General features: G+C 31.8%; 1 protein-coding gene across 2 annotated transcripts; it reads left to right on the top strand.

Moving 5' to 3' along the window:
- Positions 1–2512: 2512 nt before the first annotated feature.
- LOC143248518 (serine/threonine-protein kinase PLK1-like) lies at positions 2513–27880 on the top strand. 2 transcript variants are annotated; one of them, XM_076496939.1, is made up of 3 exons: positions 2513–2560; positions 17082–17292; positions 27722–27880. In XM_076496939.1, exons 2-3 carry the CDS (start codon positions 17107–17109, stop codon positions 27863–27865), a joined length of 330 nt encoding a protein of 109 aa, XP_076353054.1. In that variant the 5' UTR covers positions 2513–2560; positions 17082–17106; the 3' UTR covers positions 27866–27880. The 2 variants fall into 2 exon arrangements, with proteins under 2 accessions (XP_076353054.1, XP_076353053.1); XM_076496938.1 differs by having other exon boundaries at positions 2531–2622.

Below are 27880 nucleotides of genomic sequence, written 5' to 3'. Positions count from 1 at the left end.
AACTGATACGTCATGGCTAAATTTGAAATAAAGTATGTTAGAGGTAGTGCATAACTGATACCTTATGGCTAATTCTGAAATATAGTATGTTAGAGGTAGTGCATAACCGATACCTCTGTTGACAAAGAAGATGGAAACCTGGGAAAATTATATTTTTCCTGGCAATATTCACAGAATAGTATTGACAATTTACCTTAGACTGTATTTCAAAATGGGGCCGTAAGTTAACAAAAAGATAGAAAACTTATATTAAGATCGTCATGTGCGATGAGTTTAAGATTTTATTTCAACATTTTCTTAACATATTAACACTTTAAAGTTTATAAAAGTTTAATTTGTTATCTACTTTTTGATACCAAATGTGTTCATTCAAGTAATTAGTAAGGAGATTTATTTTGATTTTTATATAAGTCTACAAAATGTGATGACGTATCTGTACTCTTAACCACAGTGATAAGGATAAATAATTTATTTTTTCTTTTTGCCCCAAGAAGAGTGAAAATGTTTGAATCTTAGTTATATTTATTACTAATGTTCACTTGCAAAATATTTATAAATAGTGATTCTAGATATATAGAATAATACTAACAGGAATATCGTATAAAAATAAACGTACCAAAAATTAATTAGTAATATTCATAACACAAACAAAACAATAAAAAAGATCCTCCACAACTGTACATGAATAGAACACTTCTGAAGACCACAACGTAGGCCAAATTCCTAGATTTAGCCTTCGAGTGTGTGATTTTCTTATGGTAAAGCCGCATCGGGCTATCTGCCGTGTCCACCGAGGGAAATTAACCTTCGATACGAAGCTGACAAGGGTGAAACATACAGACAAAATATTTAAAAAAATTTGGAAAGGCACAAATTATGCAAGACGTCTAACTGATGAAAACCAAGGAACCTCACCAGACAATATAATAAAAATCTACTAAACATATATATAATCTATAAACGAATATGCATGCCCAGCATGGTTAAACATGGCACCTAAACACGTAAATAAAATACAACAATACAAAACGTAATAATATTGCAGCATAAAAAGTCCCTCGTATTCTAAATGTATATACAAATGCGCAAATATATAAATCATAGCCGATAAACTCTTGCATAATTCTCTAAATTACTTTCAGAAAAACTGACAAAAAAACACAACGAAAACGATGTACTATGTGAACCTAATCGCTGCTACATATGTGCTGATTTTTTTTGTTTTTTTGAATTTCGCACAAAGCTAGTCGAGGGCTATCTGTGCTAGCCGTCCCTAATTTGACAGTGTAAGACTAGAGGGAAGGCAGCTCGTCATCACCACCCACCGCCAACTCTTGGGCTACTCTTTTATCAACGAATAGTGGGATTGACCGTCACATTATAACGCCCCCACAGCTGAAAGGGCGAGCATGTTTGGCGCGACCGGGATGAGAACCCGCGACCCTCAGATCACGAGTCGCACGCCTTAACACGCTTGGCCATGCCGGGCCTATATGTGCTGAAAGTAGACCTCGGTACCTTTTCCTTTTTAATATATATTTTAGATATCAGACATCTAATAAGGCCACCTATTACTAGACAACAAAACCCTAACAAGTTTTGAACCAATATGACAATATTTAAAAAAGGGTTTTATATGAAAAGTGTTTTTGTGTTAGTCAAAAACTGGTGAAATTTGTTATTTGTAGATACCAAAATGTTCAAGGAAAGACGTTACGAATATACGCAACACAGGCCCAGCATGGCCAGGTGGTTAAGGCACTCGACTCGTAATCTGAGGGTTGCGGGGTCGAATCCCCGTCATATCGAACATGCTTGCCCTTTCAGCCGTGGGGGCATTATAATGTTACGATCAATCACACTATTAGTTGGTAAAAGAGTAGCCCAAGAGTTGGCGATGAGTGGTGATGACTAGCTTCATTCTCTTTAGCTTTACACTGCTAAATTAGGGACAGCCAGCAACAGATAGCCCTCGAGTAGCTTTGCGCGAAATTCAAAACAAACAAACAAACAAATTATACGCAACACAATAATGCTAATGAGGATACCTATATGGACACCTGCCTTGAAAAGAGTCGGAGCAAGTGCGATTGACACACACAAAATATACATGTATATTTAGAAATTATGGAAGACGTTGTTGCAACGTCAGTGATGTTGCAATAACTTTTATATATTAACACTCCTACGAAAGTGGGGCCTAATAGGCCCCAGAGCAACTTGAAAGGTTATTAATATTAGGCTAATAAATTTGTATTTAAATGAAATTGCCACTTTTCGTAGGAGTGTTAAGCAAAGTACATAGACATTGTAAGTACGGTACAGTTCTTGCTATAGTGTGAAGCTGTTAATTAACATTTTGAAACGTTTTTATTGATTGTTAAGTGATTTTTATTCATTTACTATTGTCATCCTCTAATGTTTTTTCTTACATTCAAATGTTTCTGGAATTTCTGGAAATTAACTTATACAAAATGTCTCATTGCTTATTTACAATATTTACCAGGTATTCTGTCGTAGTGGCGCTAGTGTTGGAGCTTGGATGTTGTGGAAGCAAATAGTGAGTGTTTTGTAATAGGAGCTTTGTACATCATAATTTTCTTAACAGCGTGAGAAATTAAGGTAAATTCAATAATAATAATAAAAAAGTTTAAGTTCTTGTTAGTTATGAAGATGTAAAAAACTGTTATATAAAACAGAAGTTTTATATTTAAGAATACTTCTTAAGAAATTAATCAATTTTAACTGTAAAAATAGGTAAATTTCGATTGTCGATACCAAGCCGTGTCTTTAACAATGTACCAGAATCAGAGAATCAGGTGGTATTGGCAGCGTGAAAGATAATATATTTTTCACAAATTAATTTTTAGGTGATTTATAGTCGTTCGCAATTGATCAAAAACAAAAAAATTGCCACATTATTATTCTTCATTTAACAATGAAAGAAAATAGGAATACGTTGTCATAACCTCCCCATAAATAACAAAGACATTGAATTCATTTTGTTTCTTTGTTGGACATTAAAATTTTAAAATTGCCAGTAATGTGAAAACATTTAAATTATAATGATTTGTAGTAGTGTAACTTATAAAATATCAAGGTTCTTGTCTTCTGTTTGCTTTATATTATTATTACCTTTTATTTATTTATTTTGCTGGCTCATCTTCTGTGCAGATGTGACCAGTTCTTTGTAAAGTCGTTTTGTAGTGTAAAAACACCAACAATGAATTTGAACATCTAATAACATGCAGTAATGTTAATTACAGAAATGTAATGAGATGTGAAACATTGTGTTTTGAATAACAATAATAATGCAGTTGATTGTGTACACCTATTTGAAGGTAAATATAAAAATGATGGAATAATACTGATAGTTACAAAATAACCAGCAACGTACAATAGATCAGTTTGTATGTGATTTTTACATTTGATTTAGAATACTATAAATGAAATAAATGGATGTGTTTGTTTGTTAAGCAATGTTTTGCAGTAAGATATCTTGGTACTAATTTGTTTGAAAGGCCCATCATAACTTGCATTTCCTACCCTTTTCTATATAAAGTTACTAGAAAAGGGAAAATAAAATGAGTTGATTTTTAGTATTTATTATTTGGGATTATGGACAATGGAACAGCTGGATGTGCTTAGTGTTTTCATTGTTAGAACAGGTTTATATTATTTTGAAGTTATTTTTTTCTGCTTTGAACAAAAGAATATTTAATGTGTGTTAAAGATGGAGGTTTGATAAGCTAAAAAGCTGACTTTTGAGTCTAGTAGTTGTTTTAGAATGGAGACAGTTGTATAATATTTATAAAATAAACGTAAAACTGTCACATGTACAGAAAGGTTTCTCAGTATTTACTTCAAAGCAACAAGCAAAAAGGATGTGCTTTTGTAGAGTGTATAAGTTAAGAAGACTAGACAAGTTGTGAATTTCTAACTTGAAGAAGATAAAGAAAACCAACGATGAAGCAAAACATGTTTGGTTGAAAATATTGACTCTGTGAAAACTGTATTGGAGGTTTTCTTAATAAGCTAGAATAGAATTTTATAAGCAGTTAAGTCAGCTGTAATTAAAGGAAAACTTTATAAGCAAGTATGTTAGCTGTAATTAAAGGAAAACTTTATAAGCAAGTATGTTAGCTGTAGTTAAAGAAAACTTTATAAGCAGTTAAGTTAGCTGTAATTAAAGGAAAACTTTATAAGCAAGTATGTTAGCTGTAATTAAAGGAAAACTTTATAAGCAAGTATGTTAGCTGTAATTAAAGGAAAACTTTATAAGCAAGTATGTTAGCTGTAGTTAAAGAAAACTTTATAAGCAGTTAAGTTAGCTGTAATTAAAGAAAAACTTTATAAGCAAGTATGTTAGCTGTAGTTAAAGGAAAACTTTATAAGCTGGTATGTTAGCTGTAATTCAAGGAAAACTTTATAAGCAAGTATGTTAGCTGTAGTTAAATGAAAACTTTATAAGCAGATGTGTTAGCTGTAATTAAAGGAAAACTTTATAAGCAAGTATGTTAGCTGTAGTTAAAGGAAAACTATAAGCAGGTGTGTTAGCTGTAGGTAAAGGAAAACTATAAGCAGGTGTGTTAGCTGTAATTAAAGGAAAACTTTATAAGCAGGTATGTTAGCTGTAATTAAAGGAAAACGTTATAAGCAAGTATGTTAGCTGTAGTTAAAGGAAAACTTTATAAGCAGGTGTGTTAGCTGTAATTAAAGGAAAACTTTATAAGCAAGTATGTTAGCTGTAATTAAAGGAAAACTTTATAAGCAGGTGTGTTAGCTGTAATTAAAGGAAAACTTTATAAGCAGGTGTGTTAGCTGTAATTAAAGGAAAACTTTATAAGCAGGTGTGTTAGCTGTAATTAAAGGAAAACTTTATAAGCAGGTGTGTTAGCTGTAATTAAAGGAAAACTTTATAAGCAGGTGTGTTAGCTGTAATTAAAGGAAAACTTTATAAGCAGGTGTGTTAGCTGTAATTAAAGGAAACCTTTATAAGCAGGTGTGTTAGCTGTAATTAAAGGAAACTTTATAAGCAGGTGTGTTAGCTGTAGTTAAATGAAAACTTTATAAGTAGGTAAGTTAGCTGTAATTAAAGGAAAACTTTATAAGCAAGTATGTTAGCTGTAATTAAAGGAAAACATTATAAACAGGTATGTTAGCTGTAATTAAAGGAAAACTATAAGCAGGTATGTTAGCTGTAATTAAAGGAATACTTTATAAGCAGGTGTGTTAGCTGTTATTAAAGGAAACCTTTATAAGCAGGTGTGTTAGCTGTAATTAAAGGAAAACTTTATAAGCAGGTGTGTTAGCTGTAATTAAAGGAAAACTTTATAAGCAGGTGTGTTAGCTGTAATTAAAGGAAAACTTTATAAGCAGGTGTGTTAGCTGTAATTAAAGGAAAACTTTATAAGCAGGTGTGTTAGCTGTAGATAAAGGAAAACTTTATAAACAGGTATGTTAGCTGTAGTTAAATGAAAACTATAAGCAGGTATGTTAGCTGTAGTTAAATGAAAACTTTATAAGTAGGTAAGTTAGCTGTAATTAAAGGAAAACTTTATAAGCAGGTATGTTAGCTGTAATTAAAGGAAACCTTTATAAGCAGGTGTGTTAGCTGTAATTAAAGGAAAACTTTATAAGCAGGTGTGTTAGCTGTAATTAAAGGAAAACTTTATAAGCAAGTGTGTTAGCTGTAGTTAAATGAAAACTTTATAAGCAGGTGTGTTAGCTGTAATTAAAGGAAAACGTTATGAGCAAGTGTGTTAGCTGTAATTAAAGGAAAACTTTATAAGCAGGTATGTTAGCTGTAATTAAATGAAAACTTTATAAGCAGGTGTGTTAGCTGTAATTAAAGGAAAACTTTATAAGCAGGTGTGTTAGCTGTAATTAAAGGAAAACTTTATAAGCAAGTATGTTAGCTGTAATTAAAGGAAAACTTTATAAGCAGGTGTGTTAGCTGTAATTAAAGGAAAACTTTATAAGCAGGTGTGTTAGCTGTAATTAAAGGAAAACTTTATAAGCAAGTATGTTAGCTGTAATTAAAGGAAAACTTTATAAGCAGGTGTGTTAGCTGTAATTAAAGGAAAACTTTATAAGCAGGTAAGTTAGCTGTAGTTAAATGAAACTTTATAAGCAGGTAAGTTAGCTGTAGTTAAATGAAAACTTTATAAGTAGGTGTGTTAGCTGTAATTAAAGGAAAACTTTATAAGCAAGTATGTTAGCTGTAATTAAAGGAAAACTTTATAAGCAAGTATGTTAGCTGTAGTTAAATGAAAACTTTATAAGCAGGTAAGTTAGCTGTAGTTAAAGGAAAACTTTATAAGCAGGTGTGTTAGCTGTAATTAAAGGAAAACTTTATAAGCAGGTGTGTTAGCTGTAATTAAAGGAAAACTTTATAAGCAGGTGTGTTAGCTGTAATTAAAGGAAAACTTTATAAGCAGGTGTGTTAGCTGTAATTAAAGGAAAACTTTATAAGCAGGTGTGTTAGCTGTAATTAAAGGAAAACTTTATAAGCAGGTGTGTTAGCTGTAATTAAAGGAAAACTTTATAAGCAGGTGTGTTAGCTGTAATTAAAGGAAAACTTTATAAGCAGGTGTGTTAGCTGTAATTAAAGGAAAATTTATAAACAGCAATGTTAGCTGTAATTAAAGGAAAATTTATAAACAGGAATGTTAGCTGTAATTAAAGGAAAATTTATAAACAGGAATGTTAGCTGTAATTAAAGGAGAACTTTATAAGCAGGTGTGTTAGCTGTAATTAAAGGAAAACTTTATAAGCAGGTGTGTTAGCTGTAATTAAAGGAAAACTTTATAAGCAGGTGTGTTAGCTGTAATTAAGGAAAACTTTATAAGCAGGTGTGTTAGCTGTAATTAAAGGAAAACTTTATAAGCAGGTGTGTTAGCTGTAATTAAAGGAAAACTTTATAAACAAGTATGTTAGCTGTAATTAAAGGAAAACTTTATAAGCAGGTGTGTTAGCTGTAATTAAGGAAAACTTTATAAGCAGGTGTGTTAGCTGTAATTAAAGGAAAACTTTATAAGCAGGTGTGTTAGCTGTAATTAAAGGAAAACTTTATAAGCAGGTGTGTTAGCTGTAATTAAAGGAAAACTTTATAAGCAGGTGTGTTAGCTGTAATTAAAGGAAAACTTTATAAGCAGGTGTGTTAGCTGTAATTAAAGGAAAACTTTATAAGCAGGTGTGTTAGCTGTAATTAAAGGAAAACTTTATAAGCAGGTGTGTTAGCTGTAATTAAAGGAAAACTTTATAAGCAGGTGTGTTAGCTGTAATTAAAGGAAAACTTTATAAGCAGGTGTGTTAGCTGTAGTTAAAGGAAAACTTTATAAACAGGTATGTTAGCTGTAGTTAAATGAAAACTTTATAAGTAGGTAAGTTAGCTGTAATTAAAGGAAAACTATAAGCAGGTATGTTAGCTGTAATTAAAGGAAAACTTTATAAGCAGGTGTGTTAGCTGTAATTAAAGGAAAACTTTATAAGCAGGTGTGTTAGCTGTAATTAAAGGAAAACTTTATAAGCAGGTGTGTTAGCTGTAGTTAAAGGAAAACTTTATAAACAGGTATGTTAGCTGTAGTTAAATGAAAACTTTATAAGTAGGTAAGTTAGCTGTAATTAAAGGAAAACTATAAGCAGGTATGTTAGCTGTAGTTAAATGAAAACTTTATAAGTAGGTAAGTTAGCTGTAATTAAAGGAAAACTTTATAAGCAGGTATGTTAGCTGTAATTAAAGGAAACCTTTATAAGCAGGTGTGTTAGCTGTAATTAAAGGAAAACTTTATAAGCAGGTGTGTTAGCTGTAATTAAAGGAAAACTTTATAAGCAAGTGTGTTAGCTGTAGTTAAATGAAAACTTTATAAGCAGGTGTGTTAGCTGTAATTAAAGGAAAACGTTATGAGCAAGTGTGTTAGCTGTAATTAAAGGAAAACTTTATAAGCAGGTATGTTAGCTGTAATTAAATGAAAACTTTATAAGCAGGTGTGTTAGCTGTAATTAAAGGAAAACTTTATAAGCAGGTGTGTTAGCTGTAATTAAAGGAAAACTTTATAAGCAAGTATGTTAGCTGTAATTAAAGGAAAACTTTATAAGCAGGTGTGTTAGCTGTAATTAAGGAAAACTTTATAAGCAGGTGTGTTAGCTGTAATTAAAGGAAAACTTTATAAGCAAGTATGTTAGCTGTAATTAAAGGAAAACTTTATAAGCAGGTGTGTTAGCTGTAATTAAAGGAAAACTTTATAAGCAGGTGTGTTAGCTGTAATTAAAGGAAAACTTTATAAGCAGGTGTGTTAGCTGTAATTAAAGGAAAACTTTATAAGCAGGTGTGTTAGCTGTAATTAAAGGAAAACTTTATAAGCAGGTGTGTTAGCTGTAATTAAGGAAAACTTTATAAGCAGGTGTGTTAGCTGTAATTAAAGGAAAACTTTATAAGCAGGTGTGTTAGCTGTAATTAAAGGAAAACTTTATAAGCAAGTATGTTAGCTGTAATTAAAGGAAAACTTTATAAGCAAGTATGTTAGCTGTAATTAAAGGAAAACTTTATAAGCAGGTGTGTTAGCTGTAATTAAAGGAAAACTTTATAAGCAGGTAAGTTAGCTGTAGTTAAATGAAACTTTATAAGCAGGTAAGTTAGCTGTAGTTAAATGAAAACTTTATAAGTAGGTGTGTTAGCTGTAATTAAAGGAAAACTTTATAAGCAAGTATGTTAGCTGTAATTAAAGGAAAACTTTATAAGCAAGTATGTTAGCTGTAGTTAAATGAAAACTTTATAAACAGGTAAGTTAGCTGTAGTTAAAGGAAAACTTTATAAACAGGTGTGTTAGCTGTAATTAAGGAAAACTTTATAAACAGGTGTGTTAGCTGTAATTAAAGGAAAACTTTATAAACAGGTGTGTTAGCTGTAATTAAAGGAAAACTTTATAAACAGGTGTGTTAGCTGTAATTAAGGAAAACTTTATAAGCAGGTGTGTTAGCTGTAATTAAAGGAAAACTTTATAAGCAGGTGTGTTAGCTGTAATTAAGGAAAACTTTAAATTAAAGGAAAACTTTATAAGCAGGTGTGTTAGCTGTAATTAAAGGAAAATTTATAAACAGCAATGTTAGCTGTAATTAAAGGAAAATTTATAAACAGGAATGTTAGCTGTAATTAAAGGAGAACTTTATAAGCAGGTGTGTTAGCTGTAATTAAAGGAAAACTTTATAAGCAGGTGTGTTAGCTGTAATTAAAGGAAAACTTTATAAGCAGGTGTGTTAGCTGTAATTAAAGGAAAACTTTATAAGCAGGTGTGTTAGCTGTAATTAAAGGAAAACTTTATAAACAGGTGTGTTAGCTGTAATTAAAGGAAAACTTTATAAGCAGGTGTGTTAGCTGTAATTAAAGGAAAACTTTATAAGCAAGTATGTTAGCTGTAATTAAAGGAAAACTTTATAAGCAGGTGTGTTAGCTGTAATTAAAGGAAAACTTTATAAGCAGGTGTGTTAGCTGTAATTAAAGGAAAACTTTATAAGCAGGTGTGTTAGCTGTAATTAAGGAAAACTTTATAAGCAGGTGTGTTAGCTGTAATTAAAGGAAAACTTTATAAGCAGGTGTGTTAGCTGTAATTAAAGGAAAACTTTATAAGCAGGTGTGTTAGCTGTAATTAAAGGAAAACTTTATAAGCAGGTGTGTTAGCTGTAATTAAAGGAAAACTTTATAAGCAGGTTGTGTTAGCTGTAATTAAAGGAAAACTTTATAAGCAGGTGTGTTAGCTGTAATTAAAGGAAAACTTTATAAGCAGGTGTGTTAGCTGTAATTAAAGGAAAACTTTATAAGCAGGTGTGTTAGCTGTAATTAAAGGAAAACTTTATAAGCAAGTGTGTTAGCTGTAGTTAAATGAAAACTTTATAAGCAGGTGTGTTAGCTGTAATTAAAGGAAAACGTTATGAGCAAGTGTGTTAGCTGTAATTAAAGGAAAACTTTATAAGCAGGTATGTTAGCTGTAATTAAAGGAAAACTTTATAAGCAGGTGTGTTAGCTGTAATTAAAGGAAAACTTTATAAGCAAGTATGTTAGCTGTAATTAAGGAAAACTTTATAAGCAGGTGTGTTAGCTGTAATTAAAGGAAAACTTTATAAGCAGGTGTGTTAGCTGTAATTAAAGGAAAACTTTATAAGCAGGTGTGTTAGCTGTAATTAAAGGAAAACTTTATAAGCAGGTGAGTTAGCTGTAGTTAAATGAAACTTTATAAGCAGGTAAGTTAGCTGTAGTTAAATGAAAACTTTATAAGTAGGTGTGTTAGCTGTAATTAAAGGAAAACTTTATAAGCAGGTGTGTTAGCTGTAATTAAAGGAAAACTTTATAAGCAAGTATGTTAGCTGTAATTAAAGGAAAACTTTACAAGCAAGTATGTTAGCTGTAGTTAAATGAAAACTTTATAAGCAGGTAAGTTAGCTGTAGTTAAAGGAAAACTTTATAAGCAGGTGTGTTAGCTGTAATTAAAGGAAAACTTTATAAGCAGGTGTGTTAGCTGTAATTAAAGGAAAACTTTATAAGCAGGTGTGTTAGCTGTAATTAAAGGAAAACTTTATAAGCAGGTGTGTTAGCTGTAATTAAAGGAAAACTTTATAAGCAGGTGTGTTAGCTGTAATTAAGGAAAACTTTATAAGCAGGTGTGTTAGCTGTAATTAAGGAAAACTTTATAAGCAGGTGTGTTAGCTGTAATTAAAGGAAAACTTTATAAGCAGGTGTGTTAGCTGTAATTAAAGGAAAACTTTATAAGCAGGTGTGTTAGCTGTAATTAAAGGAAAACTTTATAAGCAGGTGTGTTAGCTGTAATTAAAGGAAAACTTTATAAGCAGGTGTGTTAGCTGTAATTAAGGAAAACTTTATAAGCAGGTGTGTTAGCTGTAATTAAAGGAAAACTTTATAAGCAGGTGTGTTAGCTGTAATTAAAGGAAAACTTTATAAGCAGGTATGTTAGCTGTAATTAAAGGAAAACTTTATAAGCAGGTGTGTTAGCTGTAATTAAAGGAAAACTTTATGAGCAAGTGTGTTAGCTGTAATTAAAGGAAAACTTTATAAGCAGGTATGTTAGCTGTAATTAAATGAAAACTTTATAAGCAGGTGTGTTAGCTGTAATTAAAGGAAAACTTTATAAGCAGGTGTGTTAGCTGTAATTAAAGGAAAACTTTATAAGCAGGTATGTTAGCTGTAATTAAAGGAATACTTTTCAGCAGGTGTGGTAGCTGTAATTAAATAAAAACACTATAAGCAGGTATGTTAGCTGTAGATAAAGGAAAACTTTATAAGCTGGTATGTTAGCTGTAATTAAAGGAAAACTTTATAAACAGGTATGTTAGCTGTAGTTAAAGGAAAACTTTATAAACAGGTGTGTTAGCTGTAGTTAAAGGAAAACTTTATAAACAGGTGTGTTAGCTGTAGTTAAAGGAAAACTTTATAAACAGGTATGTTAGCTGTAGTTAAAGGAAAACTTTATAAACAGGTGTGTTAGCTGTAATTAAAGGAAAATTTATAAACAGCAATGTTAGCTGTAATTAAAGGAAAATTTATAAACAGGAATGTTAGCTGTAATTAAAGGAGAACTTTATAAGCAGGTGTGTTAGCTGTAGTTAAAGGAAAACTTTATAAGCAGGTGTGTTAGCTGTAATTAAAGGAAAACTTTTCAGCAGGTGTGGTAGCTGTAATTAAAGGAAAACACTATAAACAGGTATGTTAGCTATAGTTAAAGGAAATCTTTATAAAAAGGTGTGTTAGCTGTAGTTAAAGGAAAACTTTATAAGCAGGTATGTTAGCTGTAGTTAAAGGAAAACTTTATAAGCTGGTATGTTAGCTGTAATTAAAGGAAAACTTTATAAGCAGGTATGTTAGCTGTAATTAAAGGAAAACTTTATAAACAGGTATGTTAGCTGTAGTTAAAGGAAAACTTTATAAACAGGTGTGTTAGCTGTAGTTAAAGGAAAACTTTATAAACAGGTGTGTTAGCTGTAGTTAAAGGAAAATTTATAAACAGCAATGTTAGCTGTAATTAAAGGAAAATTTATAAACAGGAATGTTAGCTGTAATTAAAGGAAAATTTATAAACAGCAATGTTAGCTGTAATTAAAGGAAAATTTATAAACAGGAATGTTAGCTGTAATTAAAGGAGAACTTTATAAGCAGGTGTGTTAGCTGTAATTAAAGGAAAACTTTATAAGCAGGTGTGTTAGCTGTAATTAAAGGAAAACTTTATAAGCAGGTGTGTTAGCTGTAATTAAAGGAAAACTTTATAAGCAGGTGTGTTAGCTGTAATTAAAGGAAAACTTTATAAGCAGGTGTGTTAGCTGTAATTAAAGGAAAACTTTATGAGCAAGTGTGTTAGCTGTAATTAAAGGAAAACTTTATAAGCTGGTATGTTAGCTGTAATTAAAGGAATACTTTATAAGCAGGTATGTTAGCTGTAATTAAAGGAAAACTTTATAAACAGGTATGTTAGCTGTAATTAAAGGAAAACTTTATAAGCAGGTATGTTAGCTGTAATTAAAGGAAAACTTTATAAGCAGGTATGTTAGCTGTAATTAAAGGAAAACTTTTCAGCAGGTGTGGTAGCTGTAATTAAATAAAAACACTATAAGCAGGTATGTTAGCTGTAGTTAAAGGAAAACTTTATAAGCTGGTATGTTAGCTGTAATTAAAGGAAAACTTTATAAACAGGTGTGTTAGCTGTAGTTAAAGGAAAACTTTATAAACAGGTGTGTTAGCTGTAGTTAAAGGAAAACTTTATAAACAGGTGTGTTAGCTGTAGTTAAAGGAAAACTTTATAAACAGGTGTGTTAGCTGTAATTAAAGGAAAATTTATAAACAGCAATGTTAGCTGTAATTAAAGGAAAATTTATAAACAGGAATGTTAGCTGTAATTAAAGGAGAACTTTATAAGCAGGTGTGTTAGCTGTAGTTAAAGGAAAACTTTATAAGCAGGTGTGTTAGCTGTAGTTAAAGGAAAACTTTATAAGCAGGTGTGTTAGCTGTAATTAAAGGAAAACTTTATAAGCAGGTGTGTTAGCTGTAATTAAAGGAAAACTTTATAAGCAAGTATGTTAGCTGTAATTAAAGGAAAACTTTATAAGCAAGTATGTTAGCTGTAGTTAAATGAAAACTTTATAAGCAGGTAAGTTAGCTGTAGTTAAAGGAAAACTTTATAAGCAGGTGTGTTAGCTGTAATTAAAGGAAAACTTTATAAGCAGGTGTGTTAGCTGTAATTAAAGGAAAACTTTATAAGCAGGTGTGTTAGCTGTAATTAAAGGAAAACTTTATAAGCAGGTGTGTTAGCTGTAATTAAAGGAAAACATTATAAGCAGGTGTGTTAGCTGTAATTAAAGGAAAACTTTATAAGCAGGTGTGTTAGCTGTAATTAAAGGAAAATTTATAAACAGCAATGTTAGCTGTAATTAAAGGAAAATTTATAAACAGGAATGTTAGCTGTAATTAAAGGAGAACTTTATAAGCAGGTGTGTTAGCTGTAGTTAAAGGAAAACTTTATAAGCAGGTGTGTTAGCTGTAGTTAAAGGAAAACTTTATAAGCAGGTGTGTTAGCTGTAATTAAAGGAAAACTTTATAAGCAGGTGTGTTAGCTGTAATTAAAGGAAAACTTTATAAGCAGGTATGTTAGCTGTAATTAAAGGAAAACTTTATAAGCAGGTGTGTTAGCTGTAATTAAAGGAAAACTTTATGAGCAAGTGTGTTAGCTGTAATTAATGGAAAACTTTATAAGCAGGTATGTTAGCTGTAATTAAATGAAAACTTTATAAGCAGGTGTGTTAGCTGTAATTAAAGGAAAACTTTATAAGCAGGTGTGTTAGCTGTAATTAAAGGAAAACTTTATAAGCAGGTATGTTAGCTGTAATTAAAGGAAAACTTTATAAACAGGTATGTTAGCTGTAATTAAAGGAAAACTTTTCAGCAGGTGTGGTAGCTGTAATTAAATAAAAACACTATAAGCAGGTATGTTAGCTGTAGATAAAGGAAAACTTTATAAGCTGGTATGTTAGCTGTAATTAAAGGAAAACTTTATAAACAGGTATGTTAGCTGTAGTTAAAGGAAAACTTTATAAACAGGTGTGTTAGCTGTAGTTAAAGGAAAACTTTATAAACAGGTATGTTAGCTGTAGTTAAAGGAAAACTTTATAAACAGGTGTGTTAGCTGTAATTAAAGGAAAATTTATAAACAGCAATGTTAGCTGTAATTAAAGGAAAATTTATAAACAGGAATGTTAGCTGTAATTAAAGGAGAACTTTATAAGCAGGTGTGTTAGCTGTAGTTAAAGGAAAACTTTATAAGCAGGTGTGTTAGCTGTAATTAATGGAAAACTTTATGAGCAAGTGTGTTAGCTGTAATTAAAGGAAAACTTTATGAGCAAGTGTGTTAGCTGTAATTAAAGGAAAACTTTATAAGCAGGTGTGTTAGCTGTAATTAAAGGAAAACTTTATAAGCAGGTGTGTTAGCTGTAATTAAAGGAAAACTTTATAAGCAGGTGTGTTAGCTGTAATTAAAGGAAAAATTTATAAGCAGGTGTGTTAGCTGTAATTAAAGGAAAAATTTATAAGCAGGTGTGTTAGCTGTAATTAAAGGAAAAATTTATAAGCAGGTGTGTTAGCTGTAATTAAAGGAAAACTTTATAAGCAGGTGTGTTAGCTGTAATTAAAGGAAAACTTTATAAGCAGGTATGTTAGCTGTAATTAAAGGAAAACTTTATAAGCAGGTATGTTAGCTGTAATTGAAGGAAAACTTTTCAGCAGGTGTGGTAGCTGTAATTAAAGGAAAACACTATAAACAGGTATGTTAGCTATAGTTAAAGGAAATCTTTATAAAAAGGTGTGTTAGCTGTAGTTAAAGGAAAACTTTATAAGCAGGTATGTTAGCTGTAGTTAAAGGAAAACTTTATAAGCTGGTATGTTAGCTGTAATTAAAGGAATACTTTATAAGCAGGTATGTTAGCTGTAATTAAAGGAAAACTTTATAAACAGGTATGTTAGCTGTAGTTAAAGGAAAACTTTATAAACAGGTGTGTTAGCTGTAGTTAAAGGAAAACTTTATAAACAGGTGTGTTAGCTGTAGTTAAAGGAAAACTTTATAAACAGGTGTGTTAGCTGTATTTAAAGGAAAACTTTATAAACAGGTATGTTAGCTGTAGTTAAAGGAAAACTTTATAAACAGGTGTGTTAGCTGTAGTTAAAGGAAAACTTTATAAACAGGTGTGTTAGCTGTTGTTAAAAGCAGATTTTTAATATTTCTTCCTTCATCATATTGTATAGTTCTTCCCTATGTTTTTAAACTGTGTCTGATTGGTGTCATTGTAGCATGACTTCAGGGACGAAGGCGAATTGTCAATATACGTAACTTTAGAGACAAAGTCGAATCGTCAATATACATGATTTCAGGGACAAAATCGAATCGTCAATATACAATTTATTTTTCCTATTTTATTACTTACTGTTTTTTACCTCTCTGCCATTTTGCCAAATTTTGCAAATCTCAAAATTATTTCCTTACATTTTGGAAACTTAAGAGGAATATTTACTTTTGTGAAGGGGTACTCAAATGTTTAGCTTGGTTATCTCCTATTCTTCCAAAGATGTCAGAAACATTAGATCTCCATCTAATAATTTAATATAAAACAATAACCCATGTGAATCTTGGTTTCATTGTAACTTGTTCTGAGAAAACAATCTCAAACATAAATAGTATTGTATAGTTATACTTGATGACGAGAAACCCATTTGAAATAAAAATGTATCTCAGAACGGCTGGTATGGTTATTAACACTTTTATTGATGAGGAGAGAACAATGTTTTGATGCTTCTAGATGATCTTAACCTGAAGATGATTCATGTATTGTGGTGAAGTAAGAAATGAAGTTGGCAAAAGGGTTAAAAAGTTAAAGTTCAGTATCATATAATAATGGACTAAGTAAGAAAGTGTTGACATAGTTTTACCAAGAAACAAGGTCATTTGATAACTGAGGAACAACTGTAGTAGAGAAGCTATTGTATAAATATGATAGAGGTTGTTATAACACAAAGCTATACGAAGGGCTAGTTAGAATAGAGGTTGTTATAACACAAAGCTATACGAAGGGCTCGTTAGAATAGAGGTTGTTATAACACAAAGCTATACGAAGGGCTCGTTAGAATAGAGGTTGTTATAACACAAAGCTATACGAAGGGCTCATTAGAACTCTCTCTGCCATAGAGAATCAAAACCTGATTTCTAGCATTATTAGTATGTAAATTTATTGTTGACCAGTTCAGGAAATCATGTGGTGTAAAAGCTATGTCAGCTGCAAGTTAAGATTTGTGATAAGTATGGCATGATAGAAATTAAGGTTGAGAACAAATACAGTATGAATGTATATTGGCTGCAAATTAACAATTGGGATAAGTTTATTGAGAGTTATGGCTTCAATACATTCAAGTTTGGGACAGATATGGTGGAAAAGCTATGTCGGAAAAAGTTAAGATTTGTGATAAATAGATACATTTATAATATTTAGTCTGTATTATGTGTTTAAAGTAGATTTTTTATTAAAACTTTGTACCTGTGTGAAAGTTTCAGTAATTGTAAGATTTACTACTAATTTTTCAGTTCTTCTATTTTCATTATTTATATTATTGAAGAAGTAGCTTATGGTTGTCTCACTTTTCTGTCTATCTTAAAATCTAAAATTAACTGTTTAACCAACAGCTCTAGGCATGAAACACAAACATAAATAATTAGTGGTTCCTTAGTACATGTTTTTGGTCCTTGAATGATTAAGCGATTATAACTAGTCTTTCCCTAGTCTTCACACTTCCAATTTCGTATCCACTACTACACGATATTCTAACTGTTTGTAAGAAGTAGATACATGAATTGCTTAATGTACTTCAGTGCCATTCACATTTTGGCTAAATATATATTGGTTCCCTTTAGTTTTGAAAAGGTATTTTATAACTGAAATATTTTGTTTTTCTGGCAAGTTTTATTTTATTACAGATGACTAAATCAAAACTGAAATAAATTCTGTAGTTGGTAGTTAATTATTTTCAATTTATCCAACAGGGGCATGGTCAGGTCATAGCACAGAATGAATGTCAAAATAAACCATGTTCAAGATGAGAAGACAGACTTTGTCTGTCAAAATCAAAAAATAAACCAAGGTATGGAGAAAAGCTTGAAGGTGAATTTGAACAATAACAATATAGAACTTCCAGAATACATTGTGGACCCTAGAACAAATACCACATACTTGAAAGGAAAGTTCCTTGGAAAGGTGAAGTTGTTCAGTTTTTTTTTGTTTCCAACAGTCTTTAATCTTAATCCTAAATTAATTAGAAGCAAAAAAAAGTTGTACAGAATTTTAAACATAAAATAAATCTGTTATGGTACATTACCATTTCTCACATCAGTAGCTGTTCTTGTTCAGTGCTGTCCTCTATATGCAAAACAAATTTTACACATGCCACAAGCCTTTTATCCCCTCTCTATTGGAATTGCTTGATTCCAATGCATGCCATGCATCTTTTCCTGGTTAGAGTGTAATATATTCTCATGACACGTGACTCCATCTGTATTGAAATATTTCTTCTCGTTTGACAGTGCTCGAGTTCTCATGTTTTTTTCTTTTTGTGCTTCTCGTGTGAATTGCTTTTATGATTTTAATAGTTTAATTTCCAAAGTGAAATTTCTTCATTATTTTTTCTTGTACATTAAAGAAATCATTTACTTTCCACTTAACTTTACAATCTTTATTTTATTTCTCACTCTTTTACATTAAACACTTTTGTTTGATACCTACATTTCTACAATTAATTCTGAGGTTTACGTTTCCACTTCAGGTATCACACATGTACCTCTACCTGTATTTGTCTTGAGTTCATTTGCTGCCTTTTTCTTTTAGGAATTTGGTATGGCTTTTTTCTCTCGAATATGATTTTGATCATTTATCTGAGACTTTGGAATTACATGTAGCTCTTGCATCAACACTACCCTTTCCTTGTTGATTGCATGTTTGTTGCATTTGGAGTCATGTCAAGCTCTATTCTTGTTTCCCATCATGATTCTTATTTACTTTTCCCTGTTCCTCTTTCCAGGAGGTTCTCAGTTTATTATTTTATTTAGTGTAGATAGGCATGTCACCAACAGAACAGGAGACTGACCAGTGACTTTTGGTCTGGTGGGAGTTTGACCTTGTGATTTTGTTATCCTTTGGCAACCTTTCACTAAAGATCCATGGGTTTTTTGGGTTTTATGAGAGGAAACTGTTCTACTATTTCTTTCTCCATCTTTTTCATCTTGGGTTTCCTTTTCCTTCCCCATGACTCAGGATCCTGCTTCCTGCCAGAGTCTGTCTGAGACACTGTCTCAACAGAACATTGTGCCTCTTCATCATCTCTCTCCAGGTTCTTTGTTGTTCACACTAAAAACCAGAGACTGGTGGCCTGTAACAGTCTTGTTCCCACCATAATCTATTTTGTAGTCTGCCCTATTTTACCTTGGAGTTGTTTTTCACCCTTAAGTGGGGTTTTTCTCTAGGTTTATAGATGAACATTTCAAATTTTCATTTACATATCTCAGTATCTAGTTGCATTTCACCATCTCTGGTCAGAGCATTCATTTGTTACTTCCAGTTTGCAAAGTTCTGTTGCTCTTAGGGATGTGATGTTTATGGTAGCCTTAACCCTTTAGGTCAGGTTCATATGTGGACTCTTTCTTGAGCTTTTCATAACCATTGAAATTTTGCAGGGATCTTTTGTTGGCTTTTATTACCCTTCTTTCTCCCTTTGTAATTTGTTAGCAATGGAAGTTAGATACAACTCGCATGTTAGTGGGTATGATATTTCCTCATCTAGTTTTCTACATTTCACAGATGTATCACTTTGGGAATAGGGTGTGAGTGAGCCAATAAACTGAAAGATTCAGGATTTTTGGGCTGTGGTTGAGAAGTCTTACCCTATAAGTGTCTTGGAGCCTCATGCTGTAGGTTGTGTTTTGGTTTATTTTCTTCTGGCGAGAAATTATCTGGTAATGTTCCATTCCAACTTTTATTCAGTGGTTGCTAATTTCCATCACCAGGGCATAACCTATTTTCCATCCCTCTGTATTCATACATTGGATCTTTTTAGGCCTACACACTTGATATTCTTTTCATTGCATATGTTGTGGATGCTTTTACTTTTGTTGTGAATCAGATTCCTGTCTACATATTATAGATCCAATAGAGAGGTCTCTCAGTCCTTTTGTTTCCCAGTGGCTTTAGTTTCAGTGTGCCATTCCTTACATTGAGGGTTTTACTTGCATCCCTTAACCATGAATTGCCTTGCTTTAAGTCTCTGGTTTCTTGTCTTCTTGCTCTGGCTATTGATGGAAATTGGACCTAATGTTTGTCTATCCTCCCGTTCTTCTCCTTTATGTGATTTTCTTCATCCTTGACACTTCTTATAGTTTTTTCCTGGTTGTTTCAGCTATGGCTTCTGTGACTTCTGTGGCTTCTCCAACTTCCTCCTCCATTACCTGTTTCACTGGCTCCACACCTTCTTCATCACTTGTGTTTCATCCAGATCTTCCTGCCATTTATCTTCACTCCTGGTTTTCCTACAGTCATTGGTAAGAAGATCTAGCTTCTTCTGAGAGTTAGCTTCTTTTCTAGCCTCTTTCATTTAATCTTCCTCCATAGAAATTTCTCAACATAAATGAAATTTTTCTCTGTCATTGGTTTCTGAGTCCAGGAGTTTCTCCTGATTATTCCACTGTTCCTTTCTTCATGCAGATGTCCTTACTTGGCTTTTGGATCAGAGGTCTTCCATCTCCTTGATTTTGGATTTTCTGGCAGCCCTATCCTGTGTCTTTTGTTTTCCTGATATTGCAGGTATTTACCTCTCCTGCACTTTATATGCTGATATGTTCTTTTGAGATTCATGATCCACTGTGGTGAGGTGTCCTTCTGGATGGGGATATTAATGTGGTCCTGCATTGCCTCACTTTAGTGTGAACTGCTCTCCCTGTGCATCTTGTTTTACATCTTCATTCCTTCTACAGTTGATGTCACTGGTCTGTTCAGTTGCTACTGAACATACTCTATCTTTCTACATATCTTCTCCTTTCTCCATATTATTCTTTTCTTATCGAACTCCTTGGATACTAGTGTGGATATCTTTTGTGTGTTTCTGCTTTCCATTTCTTACATTTTCCACCTTTATCCTTGGCCTGAATTGGACAGAATTCTGTGATCTATATCCAATCTTCTCTGTTATATTGCTTGCACAGCTTCCTTCTGTGGTGCCTCTTACTGTCTCTTTCTTTCTTGGCAGTCATTCTCTGTTCATGATCTTTCTCCTTCCACCTTTCCCAATTGGGTTTGACTTTTAATTTGATTGGCTGGTTTCTCTTTGTCATCCTACTTTCATATTTTGTTCTGGGTATCTCTTCATCTGACTTGGCACCTCATCTTTTCATTGGCATTTTATCTTTGTTGTTCCATAGAGATTCTTCTTCAATCTGGCATGTGAACAACCCATGTTTGTTTCTCGCTTTGTGCATCAGATCATCATTTCTTCCTCTTTGGACTATTATCTTCTATCTGTAACCATTTTTTAGAATTGAAGGAGACATTGACTAGGTAAGCTTTTTTGTTTTTTTATTCTTTCCTTTTAAGGGGCTATTTTCCCTTTTATTATTGCTTGCTCAGTAATGAGTGAGGCCTTTGGAAAGTCACTGTGTACTTGTATATTTATTAACAAACATGTTTCAGTATAGAACACAGGAGGTAAATATGAATGACAATTATAAACAATGTTGAAAGTGACCCCCGTTGGCAGCAGTACAGGCCTGAATCCTTTGTATTTTGTTTCTAAACACCACTATCAGTTGCTGGCTTGAAATAGACTGAATAACATATGATTACAAAACTGCACAGTGACTTTCCGAACACCCTGTACTTTAACAGACTAAATCTGTGTTGTATGGCCATGCCAACTTCTATAGCCACATAATGCATACTGTAGAGATGGGGTGTTCCAGAAGATTGCTTTTAGGTTTATTCTTGTGATTGAATTTTTAACAAAAATTGTCTATCCCAGATTATCCATGGACAACATGAAGAAAGGAATAGTTGCCTATTTCTGTCATACTTTGTATTGAATAACTTGATATGATTTGCTTTTAAAAATATGGTCTCTTGGTCACCCATTGTTCTGTCTTGGGTATTGTCATTCCTACAGACTTTCCACCGTATCTCTCCCCTTATTTTTTCTGTTAGAGTTTGAGAGTCATTACTACTTTCCAGTTCCAAGCCACTGGAATGGTATGTCATGGAGGCATCCTCCTGAATGGATTAATGAAATACAAAGTACAAAGAAAATATAGAAATGATTATACAATCATTCAGTTGAGAGTAGAGTGGTGGTGTGGGTGATGGAATATCCTGGATTATGAAACATTGTAAATGGGAGCAAGTCATCATTCTACTGAGATCCCTCATCCTACCCCATGTGGATGTTCGTCCTCAATAGTTTTGGATATAAAGTTTTCACACATATTACTGATGCCCTCAATTGTAATGTTGTTACACTACCCATGTTGTGGGTCATGGTGGAGGAACTTGCACATTATTACAATTCATCCCCTTCTCCTCTCCTTTGATGTTTATTATTCTGCAGCAGTTTCAGTGAATTTCACTTTTGATGGAGATGGTTTCAATTATGCAGACTCCTTTTTGATGTGGAATGTTGGATTCCTGGATCAATCTATTAATTTTTCATATTCACATGCATCCTGTTCATGAGTCTGGGGGGTATTAGATGGTCTCATGAACTTGAGGGAATAATTGCATGATCATCTTTCCTACCCCTGCCAAGTGGCTTTTTTTGGATTGTAGTTAACTTGCCACCAGTATGATCTTTCCTACCCCAACATGGATTTTGGTTCCTGGTAGTAAAGGTTTTGGATTGTAGTCAACTTGCTGTTAGTATGATCCTCTTACCTAGTTGTTGGTTCTTGGTGTCCTGAATTTTGGATGTAGTTAACTTGTCATTAGTATGATCCTCTTACCTAGTTGTTGGTTCTTGGTGTCCTGAATTTTGGATGTAGTTAACTTGTTAGTATGATCCTTTTCCTACCCACACCTGCATGTGTGTTCTAAGTGGCATGGATGTAGTTAACTTACTGTGTATGGCCTGATGTGTCTTAGCCACTCTACATCGAGGACAGATACATACTTTTAATTTTTCCCACTTTTATATTTTTTGGGATAGAGTTACATAAATATTGCATCGTTTGGATCACTTTGTGGCCATAATTTTCTCCCATTGGATGTCCATGTATGCAATATCTCTACAATGGACAAAGATTTGGAAGTGGTGCAGTCTCCCACATCACATTTTAGAATGTTGTAGGGAGTGTTCCTTGGACACTTTCAAATGATACTTCTTTCCTTTACACTGGTCTCTCCATCTAAGTATTTATGTAACTGGAGGGAGAGTATAAGTTTTAATTTTCCTATACTGAAAATTTATTTCCAATAAATACTTACCCCAGCTCACGCTTCCCACTGAAAACAGGTGCTTCTGTCTTCTGCCAAAACTTGGAATGATAGTTTGGCAGAATTGAATAGAGGGAGTTGCGTGCCGTCATGAGAATTTGTCACACACTTATTGGTGAAGGGTCGACACATGATAATTGGTATGAGAGATGCACTGGAATCAGTCAGTTTTAATGGAGAGGAGATAAAAAGGCGTGTAAAACTGTTTTTGACATATAGAGGGCAGTATGGAATGAGAAAAAATATGAGAGGAGGTAGGTACCTATCAGAAATACTTTTCAGCATAGGAAAATTATAACTGAGAAAGGTGTTTGTTTTTGTAATCTGAAGTAATTTATATAAAATTGTAAGATGTACCTCTAAACCCTATGTTGAGAAGTCATTACATGCTGGTCAACTTTTTTTTTTCCCATTTACTTTTACTTTTTTGTTTTTTGAATGTTTTACTTTTTGTCAGCTGACAATAGATGTAAATTTCATTGAGCAAACTGTTATGCTAATTATGTTTATTCTTTGATAAATTGTTTAGGTAGAGTATTCATGATGAAACTTTGTAGGAGTCTTCATTGACTTGAAGATGAAAGGCAGAAGACTTTTGAAATGTCATTCTGTACATTTATGTCTCTGCAACAGGCAGTTGCTGTCCATACTACAAAGTTTCATCAATTATGTTTACTGTTTAGCTTTTGATTAAGATAAATATTAAATTAATTTAAATAAGGTTAATTTTTGTACTTTTATAGTGGTGTAAATAAAACAATGCTGTATATATTGGAACTAAAATCTACAAAAGTGTGCAATGCTTATTGATGGAAAATTTCTACATTGGTGGATAAGTAAGAATTTTTCCTAATTATTTTGTGTTATTTTTATTTGATAATTTTCAATTTTTAAAGAGACTTTTCACCATAATGTAGTCATTTTCCAAATAACTTATTTTCTTTTAGTTACTAATTTCCTTCTTGTCTAATTAGTGTTTAAATACTTGTATTAAACCAAAAGTAGTGTGGTTTCAAAGGTTGTTGAAAATGGTTAAACATGAGAATTGTGTAAAATATTCTTATACAACATATTTATGAAATTCTCTTGCTAAAACTGAAGGCAATGCTTTTACAGAACAAGTTTCAACATTCTGAAATGTTAACCAAAATCAAGTTTTCATTATGAATGTTTACATGTTTGTAAGTACCAAGTTAGATAGTCTGTTTAGTGACACTTAGTGTTTGTAATCTTTGTTCTGAATTACATAATATGATGTAATTCTAATATTCTTGATTTGTACATTCATTGAGGTAAATGTATAGGCCCGTGTATATAGGTATGAAACACTTAGAGATTGAACTATTACAATACTAAGACTTTCTTTTTTACTGCTTTGCATCATATATGCCAGTTAAGAACATATTATAATTTTAAAAAATTAAAAATGGTGAGTTTTTAACTCTTGGTTCCTAAATATATAGTCATCATCATTTCACTGTTCCCAAATCTTTTATTATAAAACAACCTTTAAATAATTACGTTCAAGTGTATTGTGTTTTTAAAGTGTTGTTATTAATATGCCATGTATTAGGTTCTAAGTCAAACAAGACTGCTACAATATCTAAGATATTTAAAGTGTTATTAATATGCCATGTATTAGGTTCTAAGTCAAACAAGACTGCTATAATATCTAAGATATTTAAAGTGTTATTAATATGCCATGTATTAGGTTCTAAGTCAAACAAGACTGCTATAATATCTAAGATATTTAAAGTGTTGTTATTAATATGCCATGTATTAGGTTCTAAGTCAAACAAGACTGCTATAATATCTAAGATATTTAAAGTGTTGTTAATATGCCATGTATTAGGTTCTAAGTCAAACAAGACTGCTATAATATCTAAGATATTTAAAGTGTTATTAATATGCCATGTATTAGGTTCTAAGTCAAACAAGACTGCTATAATATCTAAGATATTTAAAGTGTTATTAATATGCCATGTATTAGGTTCTAAGTCAAACAAGACTGCTATAATATCTAAGATATTTAAAGTGTTATTAATATGCCATGTATTAGGTTCTAAGTCAAACAAGACTGCTATAATATCTAAGATATTTAAAGTGTTATTAATATGCCATGTATTAGGTTCTAAGTCAAACAAGACTGCTATAATATCTAAGATATTTAAAGTGTTATTAATATGCCATGTATTAGGTTCTAAGTCAAACAAGACTGCTATGATATCTAAGATATTTAAAGTGTTGTTATTAATATGCCATGTATTAGGTTCTAAGTCAAACAAGACTGCTATAATATCTAAGATATTTAAAGTGTTATTAATATGCCATGTATTAGGTTCTAAGTCAAACAAGACTGCTATAATACCTAAGATATTTAAAGTGTTATTAATATGCCATGTATTAGGTTCTAAGTCAAACAAGACTGCTATAATACCTAAGATATTTAAAGTGTTATTAATATGCCATGTATTAGGTTCTAAGTCAAACAAGACTGCTATAATATCTAAGATATTTAAAGTGTTATTAATATGCCATGTATTAGGTTCTAAGTCAAACAAGACTGCTATAATACCTAAGATATTTAAAGTGTTATTAATATGCCATGTATTAGGTTCTAAGTCAAACAAGACTGCTATAATACCTAAGATATTTAAAGTGTTATTAATATGCCATGTATTAGGTTCTAAGTCAAACAAGACTGCTATAATATCTAAGATATTTAAAGTGTGTTATTAATATGCCATGTATTAGGTTCTAAGTCAAACAAGACTGCTATAATACCTAAGATATTTAAAGTGTTGTTATTAATATGCCATGTATTAGGTTCTAAGTCAAACAAGACTGCTATAATATCTAAGATATTTAAAGTGTTGTTATTAATATGCCATGTATTAGGTTCTAAGTCAAACAAGACTGCTATAATACCTAAGATATTTAAAGTGTTATTAATATGCCATGTATTAGGTTCTAAGTCAAACAAGACTGCTATAATATCTAAGATATTTAAAGTGTTGTTATTAATATGCCATGTATTAGGTTCTAAGTCAAACAAGACTGCTATAATACCTAAGATATTTAAAGTGTTGTTATTAATATGCCATGTATTAGGTTCTAAGTCAAACAAGACTGCTATAATATCTAAGATATTTAAAGTGTTGTTATTAATATGCCATGTATTAGGTTCTAAGTCAAACAAGACTGCTATAATATCTAAGATAAGCAATGGTAAAAAATAAGTGGAAATGTTTTATTATTAAGAAGTATTAAGTTTTATTTATTGAATTCAAGCTAGAATGTTAACCCTAACACGTGTTGGTTTGTAAAATTTAATTTACTGATATAATTAATTATGTATGTGGTTTAACTATGTTGAGTAGTGCCCCATAAAATATTGATTTATTAAAATTAATTCAGTTAATGTCATGCAAGTAATCAACTAATTGAAATTTGTGTTTTTGATTTTTCCAACAGTTCAAGTAATCAAAATATTTTTACTATGATTTTTCATAGAAGTTTTGATGAATTCAGAGTTAATCAGTTAATATCAGTTAGTAATTATTACTATTTTTTGTTATTCAAACTCTTGTGGGAAAATACTTTATTAGTTGAACGTTATTAGTTTAGGAGGTAGTGGATTAACTGATAATTAATTCCATCGACTGTCCAGCTATAATATGTTGTATATTCTGTACTGATATTTGTACCGTAACATGCTTTTGGTTTTGATTATTAGTAAAATATTATCCCATACTTCACATATTTTATCTACAGCATTTCAGCTTTTTAGGAAGTTGTTAGGACTAGAATTTATTTTACCATTACATTATCTCTATTTGAAAATGCTGCTTTCATTTGTTAAAGGTATTGGTTTGCTACCAATCAATACATTTCATTTTTCATAGCTTATAGTGATAATTAGAAAAACATTTGCTTGCAGCATTGTTTTAAGATAAACAGAAGTTTGTGTAAGTTTCTTGTTGAAATTATATCTACATCTTTGTGCAAATTGATTGAAACAAGATGGAAAATTACGATTTTTTCAATTTTTTGCATTTTATTTCTGAGAATTTAAAAATTACTCACAAATTAATACATGATATGACTGTCTTTATTTTTTAGAAGATCATTAATCCGCTTTGTCATTCAGTCCACGAGTTGACTGCAATCTTTACTAATTTTTGGATCGCGGTACCACACCTTAATTATGGCCTCAATTAGCTTATCTTTCGTAGTACAGTCTTTTCTCTGAAGTCTTTCTTTACAAATTGCCCAAATATTTTCAATAGGATTTAAGTCCAGAGAGTTTCCAGGCCAGTCCAGCACCTTTATTCGTGTTATAGTCATAAAATTCTTCACAAGTATCGATGTGTGGAATGGAGTCAGATCTTGCTGAAAAATGCCAGATCCATCTGGAAATCTCTTTCAATTCTGGAACGATTCTTCTCTGCAAAACTTTGATGTATTGTGGTCCTCGCATCATACCTCCTACAATATGTAAGCCTCCGATGCCATAGTAGTTGAAAAAACCCCAAAACATCTTCTTCAAGGAATGTTTTACGAACTGATTGATGTGAGATTCTTGAAGTATCTCACCCGGAGATCTGTGAACGTGCAGACGTCTTTGACCCTGTATGAAGAAATGAGTCTTGCCACTGAATAACACCTTCCTCCATTGTTCTTGCATCCAGATCTTGTATTTCAGACCCCATTGATACCGTTTTTTCTTCATTGAGTTGGTAAGTTGTTTTTTGACTGGTCTCCTTGCCTTCTAATGCAATTTCGAATGACGTAATATTCCTCAAAATTTCGTCATTTCGCCCAAAAATAGATTGACCATACTGCAAAACACAGCTAATGATGCCGTCTGTGTGAAAAAACGACTATTAAAGGAAATCAGTGGGTCCAGGGAGCCTACACTGGGCTATGCTGAAAATATTGTAAAATGACCATTTGTTTCAATTAACTTGCACAAGGGTGTAATTTTCTATGCTTTCTGGTATTGTATATTTACTTTCTAAAGTTGTTTCTTTTATAAATACCTACCTAAATTGGTTATTTATTTATAGTCTTTACAATTCAGAGCAAACAGATTTGTTATTGTGCTGTTTTCCTGTTTTTTGTTACTACACCTGTATGATGAAAATTATTTTTGTCCCCAAAGGGAGGGTTTGCCCATGTCCACGAAATAACGGATTTGACTACAAATAAGGTATATGCTGGAAAGATAGTTCAGAAAGCCAATCTCACAAAATCTCATCAAACAGAAAAGGTTTGTTGTAAGCACTTAGAAATGTTCGAAATATGATATAGAATGTTACTA

The sequence above is a fragment of the Tachypleus tridentatus genome, chromosome 4 (assembly GCF_004210375.1).
Source record: "Tachypleus tridentatus isolate NWPU-2018 chromosome 4, ASM421037v1, whole genome shotgun sequence".
In the NCBI taxonomy this organism is placed as follows: Eukaryota; Metazoa; Arthropoda; class Merostomata; order Xiphosura; family Limulidae; genus Tachypleus; species Tachypleus tridentatus.
This window is presented reverse-complemented; position numbering and strand designations above follow the sequence as displayed.

What these genes read in the sequence shown, in the direction of transcription:
- LOC143248518 (XM_076496939.1), top strand. Translation starts at nt 17,107, where the DNA reads ATGAATGTCAAAATAAACCATGTTCAAGATGAGAAGACAGACTTTGTC. An exon ending in AAGGAAAGTTCCTTGGAAAG is followed by an intron (nt 17,293 to 27,721) that starts GTGAAGTTGTTC and finishes TTGTCCCCAAAG; the next exon opens with GGAGGGTTTGCCCATGTCCA.